The sequence below is a fragment of the Eleutherodactylus coqui genome, chromosome 13 (genome assembly GCF_035609145.1).
Source record: "Eleutherodactylus coqui strain aEleCoq1 chromosome 13, aEleCoq1.hap1, whole genome shotgun sequence".
Taxonomy (NCBI): domain Eukaryota; kingdom Metazoa; phylum Chordata; class Amphibia; order Anura; family Eleutherodactylidae; genus Eleutherodactylus; species Eleutherodactylus coqui.
Window position 1 is genome coordinate 117,002,004 of NC_089849.1, and position 22,772 is coordinate 117,024,775.

The following is a 22,772-nucleotide window of genomic DNA, read 5'->3' on the forward strand; positions in this document are numbered from 1 at the left end:
TCAACCCAACAGTCTCACAGCCTTTTGTCTTATTCCAAATGGTGGGGTGAAGTAACAGATCCTTCTCACATAGAATAGGGATGTATGGTGTGATCCAAGGTTTTGAATTTCTGGCCAATAATATGTGTGGTAACAAAAGTCTGAACAATCTCTAAATATAGATATGGGAATGAGGAGGACACGTATGAATACAGACCTAATGATGGCTTATAAGTAGACCATAGTAGAAATCCATCCTATATCCATCATACCAAAGATGTTGCATACAACTGACCTACATTTCCTTAGGGTGGTACTTGAGTATTTATGGAATTCTCTCTCTTCCAGGTGGTTCTAGAATTCCTACCTTCACCTGGCGTCACCCAGATTTTTTCCACTTTGCCTGTGAGTCTACTGGAGCCAAAGAGCTTCCAAGCTCACCATGAATCTTGAACCAGCAAAGCATGAAATTAAATCTGCTACACGTGTGACTGGGGGACCTGCCACCCCAAGGAAAGGACCACCCAAATTCAAGCAGCGACAAACCAGGCAGTTTAAGAGTAAACCTCCGAAGAAAGGAGTTCAGGGGTAAGGAAACATGGACTTAGCTAGCACTTGTTGATGACACCCACTAGGCATCATTCTCCACTGTGTTTCATCAAGGCTGCGGCAAGGACATTTGAACTATTAAGGGAAATGCATTTCCTTCCATTAAGTGGCTGCCCACTTCTCTAAACCAGAAAACTCCTTGAAGAAGTATTTCAGATTCCCAGTAGAGACCTCATTTAGGCTAGATTCACTTCTGTGCTCAAATTACCATTCTTCTGTTCTGTTGTAGGCCGTGCTTGATCTTGCACATGATGCACACCAACAGCGCTTGATGAGCCCCATTGAGAAAAGGGTGAACTCACAAGTGGCAGAAAAAAAACACATCTTCAATGCAGATTTTGATGTGGACTTGCAAAGGATGAAATCCAAAGCAATCCCACAGCAGATATGTTTGTAAGGCATGCAGATTCTGCAGTCTGCTTGTCCATGGCAGATTTTCCACCCAAATGAGCTTCTCAATGTACTGGAAAATATAGCTTAGCATGCTGTGCTATATTTTCTATGTCTTTTTCTGGAAACAGTGACAGTGGCTTCTGTTGGAACCTCCAACAGAGATGTAAACCTAGCCTAAGAAGAGGACACATGTAGATTTTGTGGAGATCTGGTCAAATTGCCAATCTGGTCAATTGGTCAGTTGGTGTCTGAGTTACGGCCAAGAGGACAATCGCATTGTACACCACATGGATATCTGATATACGGATGGCCCGCATATTGACATGCATTTGCATCTTCCAATTCTCTAAGAATAGGACATGCAATTCGTTTTTTCTTGCGGACCATCGCCTGAAAAAACAGCAGTATACATAGCCTCATAGTCTACAATGAATCCGTGTGCTGTCCGTGAATTAAATAAGTCTACTTAAAAACTGCAGATTCGGGACAATAGATTTAGCGATTTGTTTTTCTAATAACTCTGGCTCTGATACATAAAAAAAAGTTTAAAGGGAACCCGTCACCTGCCTAAAGCACCATAAACTAACCTATGGTGCTGTTAGGGGACGTGTCAGGGAGCTAGGTGCTTTATTTTTCTTTAATCCACTTCCTGGTATCCACGATGCCAACCTGTAAAGTACATGTGCCGGCCAAAAATCTGACTCTTTTCAGAGTCCTGTGCATGCGCTCTCTCATAGACTTGTATGGGAGAGAGCCTGCATGGGACTCTGAAAAGAGTCAGATTTTCGGCCGTTAAGCGACTTCACAGTCAGGCACTGCGGGAGCCAGGAAGCTGGTGAATATGCAGAATACATCCCCCAGCTCCCTGTCACCTCGTGTAACAGCACTATAAGTTAGTTTATGGTGCTTTAGGCAGGTGACAGGCTCCCTTTAAAATCTGCAAAACAATTGAAATTTTACATTTCACCGCCATTTTTTGTTACTTCCTGTGAAATACCTGAAAGGTTAATGAACTTCCTAAAAGTGGTTTTGAATACTTTGAGGGGTGAAGTTTTTATAATGGAGTGATTTATAGTGGGTTTCTAATACACAGGCCCTTAAAAACTGAACAGGTCCCAGAAAAAAATAATTTAAATGTTTTTCCAAATTTGAAAAATTGCTGCTATACTTGTAAAGCTGGGTTTACACAGGATGGAAATCTCGTGGAATGTCCGCAGCAGGACCGCACGGAAATTCAGCAAGCTTTCTGCAGCAGAAAGTGACTTTTCAGCCTGTACACCGCTGCATAAATCTCTCCCCATAAAGAGGAGAGCCCGCAGCGGAAATGGTGCCAAAATTGACATGTCGTAGATTTGAATTCTGCGCGGCTTGTCCGCAGGGGACTGTTGGCAGCATGTGAATGAGATTTTTGCAAATATCGTGCACTTTGCTGCTTAGTCTCAGTTTTTAAAATGCATGTGGAATTTCTGTGCGGACCCTCCGCAGCAATTCTGGCCTGTGTGAATCCAGCCTAAGCCTTGTAACGAATGGAAAAGATAACAAGGAAAGTTTTAAAAATTAGGGTGCCATAATATGAGAATATGGTAAATGTTATTTCAGGATTTTGTGTGGTATAATTTTCTGTATTAAAAAAAGAAAATGTCAAATTTTTAAAAATGCAAATTTTTTAATGTTTTCTCTAAAATTGGGATTTAGGATAAACACAAAACATAGCAATCGAAATTTACCATAGATATAAAATAAAACGTGTCATGAAAAAACAATCTCAGAACAGCTTTCTAAAGTTATTACCACATGACATGAAACATGTCAGATTTGAAAAATTGGGCTTGGGTACATCGGCCAAAACTGAATAGTAGCATCAACTGCAATCAATACAATTTTCATTCTGCAAGCTGAAATATCTCCATACTTCCCTTACAGGTTTGGTGACGACATCCCTGGAATGGAAGGTCTAGGAACAGGTAAAATAAACTTTGCATTGCCTTATTTTACTCTAAGGTGAAAGGGTTAAATCACCAATACTAAGAGAAAGGCTAATCCAGTCTTATACAAATAAAGTCTAATCATTTACTGGCAGCAAGCAGAGATCTTGAAAATTGAGAGGTTTTAAAAACACCCCAAACCAACAAAAGGGCTGTCTCTTTACATAGCATCATCTGTGAGGTTATTGGGTTAAAAACAGAGGAAGCTGAACATGATAAGTGCATCACATTCAGCTTCCTGTCAGACAGGATACAAAACACATTTCTGTTGCGTGGGAGGTGAGTAAATCAGGGAACACCAAATATGAAACATTTACCCACTACCCTAGAACACCAGGGGACTGCCAATAACCCTCTCACTACCCTAGATCACCAAAGATTCTAATATGGCCATAATTTACCTACCCTAGACCACCAAAGACCCTAGCATGCACACCTTTTTCCTACCATAGACCACCAGGGATGCTAGTATTAACCCCTTAACTACTTTAGAATGCCAGGCATGTACTTAAATTAAATCTTCACCCATAGATAACATACAGTAACAACAAAGATAGTCTAGACCACCAAGGATATCTTTATTAATACCCTAAACCATGTAATACCACCAGAAATATTCAACAATAGTTAATCATATCCCAGTTGCCAGGATACAAATTGTATTGACTATTTAAGCTGAGTTTTAGATGTTGTTGTGGAAAAATTCAAATGTTATAGGGATGATTTAAAAAACAACAACAACTTGTTGCACTGTACACTGTGGGCACGATTCTTGGGACATGCCCCACTAAGTGCAGAAAAAAAGCCGAAACTGTAGGGAGCAAAAAATTATTTGGGAAAGCCCTGCTGGTTAGTCCTGAGGTTCTTTAACGCTTTGCAATCCAATTTTGGATTCAGGGTTTCCTAGGGGGCTTTCTCTTTCTGCTATTATACAATGGCGCCATCTGCTGGCTAGAGCCAGTACTGCGGTATGGGACATGCTGGAGAGGCCCCTGACAACAGAGCGGCCAGTAATCTATAGTGGGAATACCCCGCCGGACGTCTTCCGACATCGCAGCTGTATAGCTTTGAATCAGAATGTCTTTAGATGTCAGACAGTGGATTGGAAAGGGTTAAGATCAAGGTTTAGAGAATTTCCTCACTTTTGTGTATTGTTGTTTCTTTGCAGACATCACCGTCATCTGCCCCTGGGAAGCCTTCAACCACTTGGAGCTGCACGAGCTGGCCCAGTACGGCATCATCTAGAGACCTACTCCTCTACCTGCTCCTCTGCTCAAGCCTGTTTGTATTTCCTGGCTGGTCGCTACAGGGAGATGTAGTGTGTGTAGGACTCGGTACAGGACAAGGTCGCCCAACTCTCCTTTTCTGAGGTCTCGGTGCTGAACTGCTGGCTTTTTCCCCTGGCAAAATCAAAAAAACCTGCACACATACTGCAACTGCCCCAACCACTAGAGATCCGTGTCACAACCTTCATGTTGTACAACATACTCCAGACAGCCCCAGTGAATGATCATGTACCTCTCCACACATCAACCATCATGAGATTTATATTATTTTACAGTTCCCACCCTCTTCTATGTTTTGCTTTTTGCCAATGTTGTTTTTTTTTCACCTGTTGTCCCCAAAATCCCTTAAAAACCCAATAGTACATCTGCTGCCTCTCCTAGCATCATTACTGTGTGACAGCAACAACATACATTGTTTAGGATTCAGTTAGTCTCTCCTCCTAGAATTTTGGCAAATTTGTTCTTTTCTCTTTGCATTATGGGCCAAGAGTTGGCAAAAGCCATTCTGCCATGATCAGGGTATTTAGATAGAGGCCAGGGGCAAGAAACTGAATCTTTGCCCTAAATGAAGGAAGGCGATCTAAAACTCTGATCATTGTGTCCCTTTGTAAAAGCACAACTTCATTCACTATTGAAACACAGCAATAGGTGGGATTTCTTGGCATTTTTTGTCTAGGAAAAGGGGGTGAGTGATGGAGATGCAAGACTTGCCTCTAACGAGAAAAAGATTGTCCATGTTGTGTCCATATCCATTGTTCAGCCCTCACTCCAGATAAGCATTTGGCTCTTTTTCATATCATAATCCAAATGGTGAACCATACAATAAAATCTACTGTATGTCTACCCGGAAATATCCATTTTGTCTCCTTCCTTTTTCAAGATCTTCCATTCTTTAGGGAAAACCCAACACTTTTAGCTAAAGCCCACCCACAGCTAATACTTAAAAGAGGCTGTACAAGATTAGAAAAACATGTCTGCTTTCTTCCGAAAAGCAGTGCCGCACCTATTCACAGGTTGTGTGTGGTATTGCAAATCAGCATCCATTCACTTTGATGGAGCTGAACTGTATTGCCAAACACAGCCCATGGATTGGTGTGGCACAGTTTTTGAAAAAAAAACAGCTATGTTTTTCTAATCCTATACAACCCAGTAAATCAAAGTGAAGCAAATTAAAGGGATTATATAACATTTGGACAAAAAAAGACAGTGCCACATTGGCTGTTTTTCGTACTGCAGGTCAAACGTAACACTTGAATGGGGTGAAGCTGCAATGGCAGACATAGCCCGTGGACAACAGTGTCATCGTAACATAGTTCGTAAGGCCGAATGAAGACAATGTCCATCTAGTCCAGCCTGTTAGCCTCCTGTTTTGTTGATCCAGAGGAAGGCAAAAAACCCCAAGAGCAGAAGCCAATTAGCCCTTTTGGGGAAAAAATTCCTTCCCGACTCCCTAATGGCAATCAGACTGTTCCCTGGCGTAACTATAGAGGATGCAGGGGATGCGGTTGTACCCGGGGCCAGGAGCCTTTAGGGGCCCATAAGGCCTCTCTTCTCCATATAGAGAGCCTAGTACTATGAATAAAGCATTATAGTTGGGGGCCCTGTTACAGGTTTTGCACTGGGGTCCAGGAGCTTTAAATTATGCCTCTGGTGTCGCAGATCCCTTTTCTAATCTCATATCATCTTTCAACCCCTTTAGTGGCACGCCCAGAAAATCTCCTAAAAATCAATGTTGAAATGTGCTGAAGACTACCTAAACCTGCCACGGAAGGGGTTAAAGCAGTTTTGCCATGACTTACAATTGCTTCACAACCACTTTGTCCTTCCCAGTTGCTGCAGCCAATCATTGGCCATAGCAGTTGCTTTCTATAGCTGGTGATTGGCTGTAGTAGTCACATGTTCTGGTAAGCAGTAACCAGGAAGGACAGAGTGGTTGTGAAGCAATTGTAAGTCATGGGAAAACCCCTCTTAACCCTTTCCAATCCAATGTCGGGGCCTGCCCCGACATCATAATTTCCCTCCACAGCTCCGTTGTCGGGGCAGGCCCGACACTGCAGTGCAGGAGTGCATCTGCACCCGATCATCAGACACATCGAGTGCAGATGCACTCCTGCACTGGTCCTCATCGAGGACCCCCGAGGAGAAGGCAGAAAGGGTTTTTAACTCTTTCTGCCTTCTCCTTTACACATTACATAGCGCTCAATTAGCGCTATGTAATGCACGGAGATTCCGGCCGGCGATCATGTGACCACCAGTGTCACCTGACCCCCAGCGGTCACTTGAACGCCGAGCCGGGAGCCTGCACCGTGGGGGGCTTACCTGTCCGGCGTCTTCCGTATTCTCCCTTCTGTCTCCCGGCTCGGCGATCATGTGACCTCTGGGTACCACCTGACCCCAGCGTTCACATGATTGCCGAGCCCGGGAGGCAGAAGGGAGAATGCGGAAGACGCCGGACAGCTAAGCAGGCCCCCCCATGGTGCAGTGAGCACCTGCACCCTCCTGAACTCTGTCAGTTCAGGAGGGTGCAGGGAAATGTATTTTTTCTCATCCATTCTCACCAGCTCTAATTTATTTGGAGCTAGGGAGAATGGATGAGAAAAAATTAATTGGATTGGAAAGGGTTAAAAGCTAAATAACTCTGAGTAATACCAAGAACTCATGTAATACCAACACTGTAGCCATTATAGTAAATTTAAGCCAAAATTTGGTAATTGGAATTGATTATTGTAATTATTCGTTAGGAAGTTCTTAAGGGACCTTTCACACATGTGGAATATTTCTGCAAGACACACCAAAAGATGCAGAAAATTCCACAACAAAATACATGCAGAAGGTCCCTTAAAATATATCTTTTTATACAATTTTTTAGTGGCATTTAGCTAAGACACATATTTTTAAAATGCATTTTTTTCAAGATGTTTTTTCCTAAAAAAAAGCCTCTGAAAAAAGTTGTCATCCCTAGAGTATGTTATGTTTAAAAAAAAAAAAAAAAGCGCTATTAACCCCCGAAATGCACCAAGGGTGAGGAAAATCAGTGCAAAAATGCACTGTGTGTTTGGCATTTCTCATTTGCCTATTACCTTCCAGTTGACGTCTGGCCACACTTTTTTTTTTAGAAAAAAAACACAGGTAAAAACACTGCAAAAAAAGATGCAATTATTTTTACAACTGCAACAGTTTCCTAGCAGCAACCCAATAAAGAGCATGGACTGCTGCTAATGAATGAACTTCTGCAAGCGGCTGACATCACATCCACATGTTACTGGGGATATTTAGTTGTGTCAAAGGAAGAAGAGGTCTAGGGGGCAATGGGGTTGGTGATGGCCCCACACCCACTAACAGTACATAGTAAGGTCCACAGAGCGATCCTACAGTTGAGACCTAAGGTACAGTAGGAGGCCATAGGCTCTCTGCTTACCATTCTCTATCTTGTAGGCAACAGGCCACTTCAGGCTTGCGGCCTACAGGAGGCCAAGACCACAATTAGAACCTCGAAGTCCCAATGAAGGTGGTACAATAATGTTACTGCATCCTGCCGCCAATGTGGGGCCAGAAGAGGGCGTTATGCTCTCAGGTTTAGAGGAATGTATATATTTTCTGTTAGACAAGTTAATGTTTGGGGGCATTAATACTTTTGAGGAAGCATTATTACCATGAAAGAGGCATACAGGATAAATTATCACAGTACTGTTGTACCATGTCGACACTGGAAGCTAGGGGTGTGACAGGAGGGAACGCTCCTGCCACGCCCCTAGCTTCTGATTGGCTATTCCTGCGGCAGGGAGGACACTGCTCCCGTGCAGCCTGTGAACGTTGCTGAAGCCGGGACCGCTGTCACTGAGCTCCCTGCTGCTCTCCTCGGCGGACTCCTACCTCCATTCCTGTTCTCTCTGTCAGCCGCTGGCCGCAGGGACCACTGTCAATGTGCTCCAGGCTCCTCTCCACGCCACACTGCCAATGTGGGCTTCCATTACCCCTGCGGCCGCTGCAGCCGGGAATGCTGTCACTGGGGTTCCTGCTCGTCTCCCCGCCGTACTCTCATCTCCGATACTGGTCCCCTGCGCCAGGGACCGCTGTGAGTATGCTCCCCGATCCTCTCCCCGACGCACTGCCATGGACAAGAGCTGTCACTGGACATGATGGTAGGCTGCCGGGGACAGGTTGCCTTGTATGGAGGCTTAGGGTTAGTTTCAGTGTTAGGCTTATATTATTAGGTGTCAACAGCTAATAATGTAAGCCTAACTCTTTAACGAACCCTAACCCTCCATGCAAGGCAAACCTCAGTCCCCACGCTGTGAGGACCTTGCTCCAGGCAGCCAATCAGTAACGTCTGGGCGTACAGTGGGAGGATATAGCCCAGCACTAGGTCTCCACCCATACTTGTGGTGGAGACAAGATACACCAGCACCAATTATCACTTTTAAGGCAGTATTATTACGGTGTAGGGATCAAAAAGGGGGCATTATTACTTTGTAAGGGACACAACAGTGATCGGTATTACTATGTTGGGGCACAAAAGGCACATTATTACTATATGAAAGCACAGAGTATTACTATGTGGGGAACTAACAGGTATTTCTGAAGTACAGGCCACCGTGTTACATAGAAGGCACAGTAATAGGGAAAGCAAAAGGAACAAAATTTGGGGTAGCAGCAAAATAAACAGTTTTTTTGAAAGTTGACAAAACATTGGAGGGGTGCTCTAAAAGTGATGAGCCAAACATGTCGATGTTGTAAACTTGACAAAGACAAGTCATGGCTGGAAGATATTATCATGGTAGTCTGGGCCAGAAGAACAAGATGTGAAAAGTGAACACTTCCAGTCAGAGATGACGTCACCTATAAAACACTGGATTTAACCTACTGTAACCATGTATACAGTCTGCAGAGCACAGGTATAGAACAGCTATCTGTATGGGAGTAATGTTGGTCTTTGTATAATCACTATGAGTAATATGCACCCCTGCTGTTGAAAACATGCGTTATCTGGGTTGGGGATCCACTCAGGATGTCTTAAATTGAATCCCTGAGCTGAAGAATTAGAGCCTCACAGTAATTGCCCCCAAAGGACTTTCATTCTCTTCCAGCAGTAGGTGACATGGTCAGTCCTTCCAGTCTTATGGAGATCTAATGGTTTCACTCACTAGAAGCAGAAGGAATGGAGCCTACCTGCACTTTAAGGGATATCCAGAATTAGAAAAACACAGCTGTTGTCTTCCAAAAACAGTACCATATTTATCCACAGGTTGCATGTTATATTGTAGCTCATCCAGATTTACCGCAAATGATTTGGCAATGTCAAACTCCTGATCTCTCTCCCATAAACTATCTGCAGGTTTTTCCTTCTCCATGCTGACTGGTTGGGCAAGGTCTTCCTAGTGTGATTCCCCACTTCAGTTCCTTTCCCCTTCTCACAGCGTGTAAGTCTCAGAGACAGAATGCAGCTTCATCTCCCTTTTCCCCAACTTCAATTTATTGCATTTTTGTATATGGATATTTAGAGGCTTCTGAACTTTTACAGAAACTCTAGTTATAAGCTGCCTTGCTCTATTAATCCTTCTTCTCTAGATAAGCTCTCAGCTTCCTTCTTGCTGGGTGATATAATCTTGTAGATATTCCTGTGTCCTTGCCGCTGTCTGTATAAATCACTTGTAATCTGCTCATCTAATCCTGACTACACAATGATTTTATAAGATAAAAGAGCACGTGTGGAAGAAATCCTGTAGATAAGCCGATACACTGATCTGTTTATGGACATAAAAAGAGGGAAAGAGGTCCAGCAGCGAGATGGTGTCCAGATAAAACTTCAACATTTATTGTATCCACTTAAAAAAATTATCTATACACAGACCATAGCCTTCAGCAGCTTGTTATGTCTATGGGTCCCATCCTCCGGGTCATCCGTACATAGGTGGAACGCCTAAACCAATAAGTATTGTTTGATTACTGTCATACATGGTGTATGGGTTTGTGTAAGGCCCAAAACATTGGACACATCATAACATATCTAATTTGGATTATCCTCTACCCTTTCTCAATGTATCTACGGCGTAGAATCAAGGCAATTTTTCATATACACAATAGACAGAAAGAGTAGAAGCTTGAGCTATGAATGGGTTGGGGTTAGAGAAGCCTGGAACAAGTCCCAAACCTACAAAGGGAAATAGTAACATCTTTTACAAAGTTTTGGCTCAGGATGGGTATTGTTTCTCTTTCCTCTGGGAAATATGCAAATGTGAAGATGGAACAATACTTCTGTGGCACCACCTATTGGAAAGCAGCATACTGATGAGGAGAAATCACCCTGAAACAGCTGTCTGTGTATGGTTATTTTGGCTTTGGCTCACAATTTTCAGTCATTTTTTTACAAGGCTTGTTTAAAAAGTCTGACATTGACTTGCAGAAATGCTGCCTTCCAATAGGTGGTGCAGCAGAGGTATTGTTTCATCTTCCCATTTACAAAATTTTGACACAGGCCAGCAGTGGGGTTGTGGTTATGTCATAACTTGACCTCCAGTGAACTTATCACATACTAGGGAACTGCATCTTTACCATTTCCCATTTATGACTGGCTTGACTGGTTTATCCAGCAGCAGTGTCTCATGCCATTCTTGAGATTAAATTGGTTGCCGTTACTGGTTCAAATGAGAAGTGGGTGCTATTCCTCTACAAAGGGAGGAGTCAAAGAACCTTCAATTGTTGAAACTATAGGATTCCATTTCAGTGGAACATAACCGCTACATCTGGGCTGGCTTATTTTTAATGGGAGTCTCCACAACTGGACCCTCCGCAATGTCTTTATGGTAAAACCTCATTACGGTCAATGTGATTACATGTTTTCGCCCATAGTGGTAACAGAAGTAGATTGCTATATGTGCAGCTGTCTAACAGACAAGCTTTGAGTCACCAAAGGCAAACCAGAGCCTATCAGGAGTAGTAAGCATAAGAGCTGCTATGAGGTCCAACATCTATAAGGGCTCACCAGCTGCCCTTTCTTCAATTCTCAATGGACCAGCTTTGGACCACTACAGATACACATTCTTGTATTTTTAGATAAAATCACAACACAAAAAATTGTCTCTTATACAAACCCATCTTTGAGTGATGAAACCTGTATGTGGAGAGGGCATTTAATACATCATAATTTTATTGAGTGTCATGGTCCATTGTGTGGCCTTCAGAAAGCATCACTATTCCTAGAGCTCTTGGAACAAGATACTCACTAAGGTTCAGTTTTTCATACAACTTTTTGCTTTCAATGGTTGTTTTTAAGAGCCTCCAAGGTTTAGCACTGTTTTGAAATAAGACTCTGCAACCATATTTAAAGAGGCGGTCCTAAATGTCAGACAAGTGTCTGTCCAGTAGATGAGCCTCCCCCTCCCAACTCAGATTTCCATCCCCTTGACATGCCATAAATACCCAGTATGCAAGAGTTACATTTGTAGAATAGGTATCCCTTGACACCCGTATGCAGATTCACGCGACCACACGTAGAAAGGGCTTACAACCTTTTCATTGCAGTCTATAGGAGTTACAGAATGAGATGAGCACATGGGCACCTCTCCACTGGGTTCTAAGGGGATAGCTGCTTCTGTGAGTTGGCTTTATTGGTTCTCCCGAGAGGCGAGTATCCCCAAAGTAGGACCTATCTGAATATACCATAAATTTATGATAGGAATAACTCTGCAAGAATCAGGAAGTCTCAGACTGTAATCCCATTGGAGAAGCCACTCATACAATGTCCCCCTCCTTTTATATGAGGAGGTAGTGTCCTTAGTAGGTCATTTCAATTTCAATCACCAAAGAACCAACATAGGTCATTTTTAAAATCAGTAGTTCTGCACCGCTTTTGTGGTTCATCTGGCTGATATGTCATAAGAATTATTTATGGTAAAACCCCTTTAGTCAATGAGAGGGAGTGTATTGGCACGTACTGCGGTAGTATACGCCCCTTGTCTAAGATGATGTGTATATGTAGTAAAATTATGCCAGGTTTTATGGTCCCAACAACTGTATGCAGTAATGTGATTTCAGCACTTAGGCTTAACTTCACACTAATCTGTTATCAGAGGTGGCAGAAGGCAGTGGTGGGCAAGTAGTTCCGGCAGCAGGTAATTTGCCTTGTTATGCTGCAACTTGCCTGCAAAATTGAATATAGGACAATAGAACTACTTGTCCACAGCCCCCTTATTTGCACCTGTTTACAGATGAGCATTCACTGAAAAAGCCAAAAATGCAATACCTGATAGGCTTCAAAACAGGCACAATAGCTGCAGAGCAGGCACAGTCATCATAAGTCAGGCACAATCGCTAACGGCACTATTGCCGTAAACCCTAATAAAATGCAGTTAGCCAGACAAGGATATGGAGGAGCTACTTGTTCAATGCAGACTAATATGTAGTCACCCACTTAACCCAGGCCAGATTGGGGGGAGTGACTGCAAACAAACATAGCCCGCACGTGTGAATAATACCAAAGAGGCCAGCCAAAAATGAATGTGGCCCACCATACAGCTTGCCATGGATTTTGGGGGAGCCCAAGATGTCAGCCAGTGCAGTCCAGTTTGGAGATTCAGAACAACCTACTGCTATATCAGTGAGAGTTGATATCCTGTATGGTGGGCCACATCCATCTTTGGCTGGCCTCTTTAGTATCATTCACACATGCAGGCTGGGCTGGGTTGAGTGGGTGACTGCACATTAGTCTACATTGAACAAGTAGTTCATAGTCTGGCTAACTGCATTCTATTAGGGTTTACGGTGATTGTGCCGGTGGCGATTAAGCCTGCCTTATGGTGATTGTGCCTGTGGCGACTGTGCCTCCTTTGCAGCCTATCAGGTATTGCATTTTTGTTTTTTTCAGTGAATGTCTGTTTTTTTTCTCACCTCTGTGATTTTAATGTAGTTTACAGATAGGCAGGTTGCACTGTTATGACATCACCTCTGAAAGAATGTGTAGGCAGAATGATTAACCATTGCTTCAACAGTCATCACTTATGTGCTATTCGATCCATTAAAGGGGTTATCTGGGGGCTATATATGTTTTATTTTCAAAGTTACCCAATATAATGTAGAAACTTAACAAAAGCCATACTTGCTTCTGGTCCATTGGCACCAGCCTCTGCTTCTCATCATTTACGGGTGCAGGAAGGTCTTTGCTGTGGAGTCATAAGTGATAAGCTGTGGGGACTGGGCACCGCTAGACCAGAAGCCACAGGGGAAGTGGGGGAAGCAAGTATGGCTTTTGTTATGTTTCTACTGTATATTTGGTAGCTTTGTAAAAAATACATAGTCCCCAGATAAACATTCCCATTCCTTGTCACTGGACTTACTGTTATGTTCATCCCTCCCTGGTATGTATCTAAGTGTTATTAAACACAAAACATCCGTGCCCTCTTACCCTATCTCTGGTATTTATCTAAGTGCAAATTAAGTTCACCATGTTGGTGCCCTCCCATGTGATCATGTGTATATGTTTTAATATAAATACATCTTTAGATTTGTTCCATTAAGCCTGAGGAAGGACTCTGAGAGGTTTGAAAGCTCGCTATTACATCATGTATTTTTATTAGCCATTAAAAGGTATCATATCTAGAAGATTACTTGGTTTCTCTTACTGAGAACAATCACACTCGAATAAACCCTTTAACCCTTTCCAATCCAATTTGTATCCTGGTTTTCCTAGGGGGCTTACTCTTTTTCTGCCGTTATACAACGGCGCTATATGCTGGCTAAAGCCAGTACTGCATGACGTGACACGTTGGATAGGCTCCGACAGCAGAGAGGCTGGCAATATACAGTAAGAGAACCCCGACGGATGTCTTCCAGCATCGGAGGTGTAAAGCCTTAAAACATAATGTCTTCAGAGGTCAGACAGTGGATTGGAAAGGGTTAATGATTAAACAGAGACTTTAACCAAAAGATTTTACAAGCTTGATTTCTCTCATTAACTTCTGAGCACAAACAATACATGTGAGTTCTATGGCAATTACCAAAAGGTAACCAGCGGCGATATCCCAAGTTCTGCGGTTGATCCAAAATATAAGCTGAGGGACGCAGCCTCCAAGGTAGATTAGGCTGCCAGCCATGACTTCACTCATAGCTAGTGCTCCAAATCCACATTGAAAATTGGGTACAGTACCATTTTGAAGTGGGTCAATGCAGCAGGAATAAGGGACACCACACGAGTTGACGCCAGGGGAACTGCAGTTAAAATACCTGTGAAAGTAGAGACTCTCATTAATTGCAAGATCAATGTGAATATTTTTTGGAATCCCAAAATACATGGTTAAAAGGCTTGTCTCAGCAGAGACAACTACTTTCATATAGCAGCCACCATGGGTTTGGCTCTCTGCACCCCCAGCAAATAGCCATGTATTATAAGGACAACTCAAGTTTACCAGAGTGGCCTCTGTTCTGACTCATGGGGTCCTATTGTACACTCATTGTCAAAAAAAAAATCCCTACCCTAGAAGGAGTGGTCAGAATTGAACAAAACGTTCTCTGTGTGATTCCAACTTTGGTATAAGTAAATGATTACGATATCAGAGCAAACGGATCATTTACTGTGGAAAACTGAACACTTGAAGGGAGGCTCTAGTACCCTGTTGTACCGCCTCTAGCTTGGATACAAGATGTGATACGGTCGAGCATGGAGGCTCTAGTACCCTGTTGAACCACCTCTAACTTGGATAAAAGATGTGATATTGGGTGGGCATGGAAGCTCTAGTACCCTGCTGGGCCGCCTCTAGGTTGAATGCAAGATCAGATATGGGTGGGCATGAAAGCTCTAGTAACCTGCTGGGCCGCTTCTAGCTTGGATGCAAGATGTGATATGGGTGGCCACAGAGACATGCAGGTTCCGTATGATATCTTGTGGCATAGCAGTGCACATTTGCTTTAATGGAGCTCTTAGATTGTGTTAACTCGTAGGCTGTTGAAGTTGGCATCCCAGATGGTCTCATACATCTTCTATAGGTGATAAATCTGGTACTGGGTAGCCACGAAAGTGTGACAATATTGTGGAGGCTTTCCTGTGACACTCTTGCTGAGTGCGGCCAAGCATTATCCTGCTGGAAGATGCCTCTTGGAAGCCGCCATGAGAGGAACACATGTGGCTGCAGGATGTCCTGAGTCACTACATTACACAGTAGTTGGAGTAAAGATGGTTTTAGAGGGGGGGGGGGGTTCAGCTCTGAAGTTTGTAGAATTGTGAATGTGTAATGTACTCACCTTGTCACTATCCAGCAATCACTTTCCATTCTCGTGTTAGTACTGGCAGTGATGCTGGACAGAGCATATGCAGAGCTGTACGGTCAATCAGAATGGGATGCGCCATACTTAAAATGGCAACACACTGACATCAGAGCCAGTTATGTGTGATTTCACTCTGTAGTCTGCTTTATAAACATATGTCTTTTACTCCTGACTATGACCCAGTCTTACCACCGCCCCATACTACCCCCTATGGTACTGCATAGCTGGCTGTGCTAGACCTTTTTACAAAAACCTTGGCTCTTCTGACTACTCTTCTGTACTATTCACTACAGTATTACAAATAGGCATAACTAAGTAGTGCCCTGGATTCCCAGGTGAGCCTTACACTCAGCCGCATGAGCATCTGCAGTACTGCATACCGGTGTCTAGTTGACTAGTTACCTGAACTTTGACTCAACAAACTATGCCAAAATAATGCATCTGTTAGACCCTTGTTGGGGATGTCTGCCTTATCATGCTTCTGGAACCCCATCTCTCCTGTGATCTTTCCGGTATGTTTTGAGACACGGTTACATTCATCATTGCAAACTGCAACCGTATCTCCAGCTATTCGCACTTAGTATGGTTCTTCTTCTGCAGCTTATCCAGGGACTCGGTCACTGAAGGAGCTAAAAGATGTCCAAGTCCTGAAGCCAACTGATTGCCTTAAAGGGGTTGTCCCGCGCCGAAACGGGTTTTTTTTTTTTCAACCCCCCGTCCCCGTTCGGCGCGAGACAACCCCGATGCAGGGACTTAAAAAAAAACCCGCTCAGCGCTTACCTGAATCCCCGCGCTCCGGTGACTTCTATACTTACCGGTTGAAGATGGCCGCCGGGATCTTCTTCCTCCGTGGACCGCAGCTCTTCTGTGCGGTCCATTGCCGATTCCAGCCTCCTGATTGGCTGGAATCGGCACGTGACGGGGCGGAGCTACACGGAGCTACACGGAGCCCCATTGAGAAGATAAGAAGACCCGGACTGCGCAAGCGCGTCTAATTTGGCCATTCGACCATTTTAGACGGCGAAAATTAGACGGCAACCATGGAGACGAGGACGCCAGCAGCGGAGCAGGTAAGTGAAAAACTTTTTATAACTTCTGTATGGCTCATAATTAATGCACAATGTACATTACAAAGTGCATTAATATGGCCATACAGAAGTGTATAGACCCACTTGCTGCCGCTGGACAACCCCTTTAACTCTCATACAACTCAGGGGAAATTGTACTTTTTGGTTGGCTGTTTCTCTGGCCATCACAAGAAACGGACCATTTCAGAATGCTCTCTGGACTATGATATTGACTGCAATTTAGGCTCACTACATGCACAATGACCTCCATAAAGGTGAGTGCACCTGATAAGCTACATTGTAAAAGTTCCTCAGACATAATTAGGTATAAAGGAAACTTACAGGTTTATAGACCAGTCTTTGTAGGACTGCACTCCACAACACTCCATTCCAAGTTGTATTTCATCCAATATAAACTTAAGGTCCGAGTCACCTTGGTATCTGCTTATGGCTACCAGCATGGTCGTCTTCACCGAATCCTCAATTTGTTGATGAAAACACAGGACCACCAGGGCCACCAGACATTGCACGACCAATAGTATAGCAATCCCTACAAAGAACAGCTTGAGGAGACAAATGTTCTCTCGGATGAACCCGACACATCCTGAAAAAGACAAGACGCAGACCACCAGGCCCACCAGTACAAATATAAGCATGGGGTCAGTGCCTAGATTTACAATCTTCTCACTTATCAAGGACTGCTTATCTGCAAGGCCCCAAAATCCAATGCACAGCAGACCGAAGCCCAATGTAAAGACAATGAAGTTGAAGAAGAACATAAGATATTTGATGAACGGTACAAGGGGATCAGGATGATGGTGTTGAGGTGGAGGCAAGTCTTTTAGGGAAATAGTGGTTGAGCAGCTGTCAGCTTCAGCACCGTAGCCATGGGTGCAGTACTGGAAGCCATCCAATTCCGGGCCATAGTTTACATTCTGTTTGACAGCACCCTGCTGAAAGAGTATTGAAAATGTGAAAGCAGTCATTTCCAGCATTAGTCATTGCTTGTCCCTCCTGGTATGGGCTACAACAGTTATTGCTTCCTAACGTGACTAAAGGGCCTTTTAGACGAGCCAATTTTCGTTTGAACGAGTTAGTGACGTCACTGCTGGCTCGTTGGCTCTCGTGCAGCCTGTTTATACAGCGGATACATCGTTGGCTCGGTCACATGACAATCGTTCAGTCGTTCACATTCGTTGTATAAGTGACTGAGAGGACTGGACGAGCGCTGGTTGAACAGAGCGATACGAGCCAACAATGGCTTTTATGCCTGCAGGAAAGGAACAATAAACGAAAAATAATGCTTATTATTTGTCGTTCAATCTTTGGCTCGTGTTTAGATGGAACGATTACCAAAAGATAATCGTTCTGTCCACATAACACCATACCCCATCATGGTGCCCCCAATAATACAATCCCTCACCCTCGCATGTTGGTAACTGCAGTGGCCGCCATCCATAATATACTGCTTTGTACTATTAACTATTTCCATGTTTTTAGCTTCCTGTCAGTGAACTAACACGTCTGTCCACAGGCTGAAGACCCGCCCTGATCCTGATCGCCATGAGTACAGGGCTCGTTCTAGTACCAGCGCTCATCTACATCCACAGGCTGAAGACCCGCCCTGATCGCCATGAGTACAGGGCTCGTTCTAGTACCAGCGCTCATCTACAGCCACAGGCTGAAGACCCGCCCTGATCCTGATCGCCATGAGCACAGGGCTCGTTCTAGTATCAGCGCTCATCTACATCCACAGGCTGAAGACCCGCCCTGATCGCCATGAGTACAGGGCTCGTTCTAGTACCAGCGCTCATCTACAGCCACAGGCTGAAGACCCGCCCTGATCCTGATCGCCATGAGCACAGGGCTCGTTCTAGTATCAGCGTTCATCTACAGCCACAGGCTGAAGACCCACCCTGATCCTGATCGCCATGAGCACAGGGCTCGTTCTAGTACCAGCGCTCATCTACATCCACAGGCTGAAGACCCGCCCTGATCCTGATCGCCATGAGCACAGGGCTCGTTCTAGTATCAGCGCTCATCTACAGCCACAGACTGAAGACCCGCCCTGATCCTGATCGCCATGAGTACAGGGCTCGTTCTAGTATCAGCGCTCATCTACATCCACAGGCTGAAGACCCGCCCTGATCGCCATGAGTACAGGGCTCGTTCTAGTATCAGCGCTCATCTACATCCACAGGCTGAAGACCTGCCCTGATTCTGATCGCCATAAGTACAGGGCTCGTTCTAGTATCAGCGCTCATCTACATCCACAGGCTGAAGACCCGCCCTGATTCTGATCGCCATGAGCACAGGGCTCGTTCTAGTATCAGCGCTCATCTACATCCACAGGCTGAAGACCCGCCCTGATCCTGATTGCCATGAGTACAGGGCTCATTCTAGTATCAGGGCTCATCTACATCCACAGGCTGAAGACCTGCCCTGATCCTGATCGCCATGAGCACAGGGCTCGTTCTAGTATCAGCGTTCATCTACATCCACAGACTGAAGACCCGCCCTGATCCTGATCGCCATGAGCACAGGGCTCGTTCAAGTACCAGCGCTCATCTACAGCCACAGGCTGAAGACCCGCCCTGATCCTGATCGCCATGAGCACAGGGCTCGTTCAAGTACCAGCGCTCATCTACAGCCACAGACTGAAGACCCGCCCTGATCCTGATCGCCATGAGCACAGGGCTCGTTCAAGTACCAGCGCTCATCTACATCCACAGGCTGAAGACCCGCCCTGATTCTGATCGCCATGAGCACAGGGCTCGTTCTAGTACCAGCGCTCATCTACATCCACAGGCTGAAGACCCGCCCTGATCCTGATCGCCATGAGTACAGGGCTCGTTCTAGTATCAGGGCTCATCTACATCCACAGGCTGAAGACCCGCCCTGATCGCCATGAGCACAGGGCTCGTTCTAGTATCAGCGCTCATCTACGCCCAATATTTATATCTGCTAGACAGGATCTGCAAGGTTTTCAGCCTCTGGATGTGACAAGATCTTTTCTATTCCCTTACAGCAAACAGGTCGTATTCACACAAGCGTATTTGTATACGAAACATTTGTTCGCCCAATGCGCAGAGAATAGAACTCATTTATTTCAATGGGTTCGTTCACATACTCGTATTTTGCGTGCACATTTTGGTTGCGCAAAAAAATATGCAGCATGCTCTATTTTCCTGCGCACATATTGAGCTCATTACACTAAGGCTGCCTTCACAGTGGCGTGAAAAACGTGCGAGATTTGTGTGTTACGAGACGTACAAATCTCGCAGAAATATGAACTCCATTCTTTTGAATGGTGTCATACACATTAGCTATGTTTTCCCGCATGGCACCGCGATTCAATATTATGCAGGAAACAGATCGCAGCATGTTCTATCTTCCTGCGAGATCACCCAGTGCTCTCAATGTGGCCGGCGTCAGCAAATAGGCAAGCGCAAAAAAGAGCGCAGCGTGTTCTATTTTACCGTAAATATGCGAGCTAGAGCCCATTGTTCTCTATAGGTGCATATATACACACGCCCAAACACCATTATATTGTGTATTGTTGGCATCTATACTAGTCGTCACTTTGTGACGATGTGGGAAAAAACCCCCCACAAGAACAGGTGTACTCCATGACAACATGCGTGAGATACGCTGTCATGCACAGTACTATTTCGACGCCATACGCGGCAGTACGCCAGGGGGTGGAAACAGGCTGAACTAGATGGATGTCGTCTCCCTTCAGCCTAGCATACTATATTACTATGTATGTTAGGTCACCGCCGGCTCCAGAGCTATAAAGCACTGCGTGACCCCCCGCCGCGTTTTACGCTTACGGCCGTGTGCGCCCGGCCTAATTGGCTGTGAGCATTATTGTGTGTTTTTTTGCACGCACAATTTGCATGTGCAAAAAGTACATAAAAAAATGCACTTGCATATTCAAATACACAGCACCCATTGCAAAAACGCAGTGCAAATGTTCCAATACGCATGCGCTCATGTGAATCCAACTGTGAGGTATTGAATGAAACACAAAGTAGCTTAAATGATACGATGAGTTCTAATAGAGGAAACCAACTTTTCTGGCACAAAACCGGACCACTAACTACCCCAATATGTGTCGGCAGAACATACAGCAATCAACCGCCCGCCGCAGAGATTGTACGGAATTATCACCTTGGGTAACAAGCTCTGCGATTCCTCCGTCTTCCTCCGCAGCCCAGAGAAGGGGCACAGTTTCCTGAGCAGACGATACATTTTTACGCTCATCTTCACATAAATCCAGTTCAGAAAGGAGAAAATGTGTTGTGTAAATGCAGCGTTGTGATGATTATCCCCCCCCCCCCGGCCCCTCCAAGTAGTCAGCAGACTGGAGGTCAGCCTCTCATCATGTGAGCACCATGTCTCCCAGCAGCCTGATCTAACCTCCTTCGTGTTATCCCGTATCTCAGGCCGCTTCCACATCTGCGGCCACGGAATGCCCTGGCCGAATGGATTTACATAATTTTCGAACAGCGTTTTTAAACGCACCCCATCATTGCAATGGGTGATGAGTGCGTTAAAAAGCGCTGAAAAGGGAGATGGGACAATACCTCTGCAGCGCCACCTATTGGAAGGCAGCATTCCTGCAAGTCAATGTTAGACTCTTTATACAAGCCCTGTAACAATGACCAGGAATGGAAATCCTTACACAGACAGCTGTTTCGGGGTGTTTGCTCCTTGCAGGATGCTGCCTTCCAATAGGTGGCGCTGCAGAGGTATTGTTCCATCTCCCTTATTTGCATATTACCCAGAGGAGCATGCATGACCTTATAAGTCATCACTCACCTTCTAGGTGCTCTCCCTAAGGAGAAAAGATAGCGTTCTTCAAAAAGCACAGAAACACACTAAAACAGAGCAAACAGCGTTCAAACGCTCGGGTCATACACATGAGTGAGGTATTCCCGCATGGCATCACGGGAAACAAATCGCAGCATGTTTTATCTGGCTGCGTGATCTCATATGGGCGAACTCCACGATCCTCTGTGACAGCCTCGCCGGAGGATCCCTTCATCCCCGAAGTGATGCAAGCCTGTATTCACATGAACATGCCTCGCATCCCTTAGTATTTCACATGGATGGCGAGGGCAATATGGGGACGGGATTCATATCGCGCTCTCCTGTGTGCAGGTAGCCTAAGGGGATTTTTACATTGAGCAACTATCATTAACCCTTCCCAATCCAATTTGTATCCTGGTTTTCCTAGGGGGCTTACTCTTTTTCTGCCGTTATACAATGGCGCTATATGCTGGCTAAAGCCAGTACTGCATGAGGTGACACGTTGGATAGGCTCTGACAGCAGAGAGGCTGGCAATATACAGTAAGAGAACCCCGACGGACGTCTTCCAACATCGGAGCTGTACAGCCTAAAATCATAATGTCTTTAGACGTCAGACAGTGGATTGGAAAGGGTTAAAGGGTATGCTCAAGTTAAATATATCATTCCTACGTGTTACAGCATGCCTCCCCCCGTCCAGGATTCTGTGGGGCAGTCCTGGATTTGAGATGCCGTCCCGTAGTCCCGCCGCCCGGGTTGCATCATTTGATGCATAATTTTGATAAGTTAGGCGCATCTTTAATTATATCTAGAGACGTTTGTACAGTTTTTATGCCACCTGACCCAAAAAGTGGATCAGCTTTAGGCTGCTGTTACGCCTGTGTTGGGGCCGTTCAGGGTTTCATCTCTTTGCTCTGTTTTTGGAAGAGAGAAACTGAAATAAAACGGAATAAAAGGATCTATTTTTTTCCCCATTGATTTCAATAGGGTTTCAAAAAAACGGAAAAATCTCCTTTGGCTTCCATTCCATCAGGTGTCTGTTTCTTTGAGACTGAAAAATACAAATTGTGCTATCCCGTCCCAGAAAATGGAAACCTAATGGAACAGAAGCAAATGGACGCCTTTCCATTTCTGAAACCCTATTAAAAACAATGGGGAAAAATTGATTTTTTTTTGCTTTATTTCAGTTTTGTATCCTCCAAAAATGGAACAGAAAAACGGAAACCCTGAACTGCGCCGTAATGCGCACAATATGCAGAAAATAGAAGTTCGCTCATAAGCGTTTCTTTTGCATGTTCAATTGTATTTTGCAAAAAAAAAGCAGCATGCCCTATTCGCAAATGTGCAGGAAAAGAGCGCATCTTCAACTCACTAATGTAAGTCG

General features: G+C 44.6%; 2 protein-coding genes across 3 annotated transcripts; one reads left to right on the forward strand and one right to left on the reverse strand.

Moving 5' to 3' along the window:
* Window positions 1-421: 421 nt before the first annotated feature.
* PDE6G (phosphodiesterase 6G) lies at window positions 422-4,211 on the forward strand. The gene is made up of 3 exons (XM_066586550.1): window positions 422-567; window positions 2,905-2,945; window positions 4,135-4,211. The coding sequence occupies exons 1-3, from the start codon at window positions 422-424 to the stop codon at window positions 4,209-4,211; spliced, it is 264 nt and encodes an 87-aa protein (XP_066442647.1).
* A 9,591-nt stretch (window positions 4,212-13,802) lies between these two features.
* On the reverse strand, window positions 13,803-20,868 carry TSPAN10 (tetraspanin 10). Of its 2 annotated transcripts, none has more exons than XM_066586245.1 (3): window positions 20,749-20,868; window positions 16,918-17,528; window positions 13,803-14,470 (listed from the first exon to the last, which is right to left on the reverse strand). In XM_066586245.1, the coding sequence occupies exons 1-3, from the start codon at window positions 20,839-20,841 to the stop codon at window positions 14,164-14,166; spliced, it is 1,011 nt and encodes a 336-aa protein (XP_066442342.1). In that variant the 5' UTR covers window positions 20,842-20,868; the 3' UTR covers window positions 13,803-14,163. The 2 variants fall into 2 exon arrangements, with proteins under 2 accessions (XP_066442342.1, XP_066442343.1); XM_066586246.1 differs by having other exon boundaries at window positions 16,918-17,525; window positions 20,749-20,842.
* Between the last annotated feature and the right edge of the window lie 1,904 nt (window positions 20,869-22,772).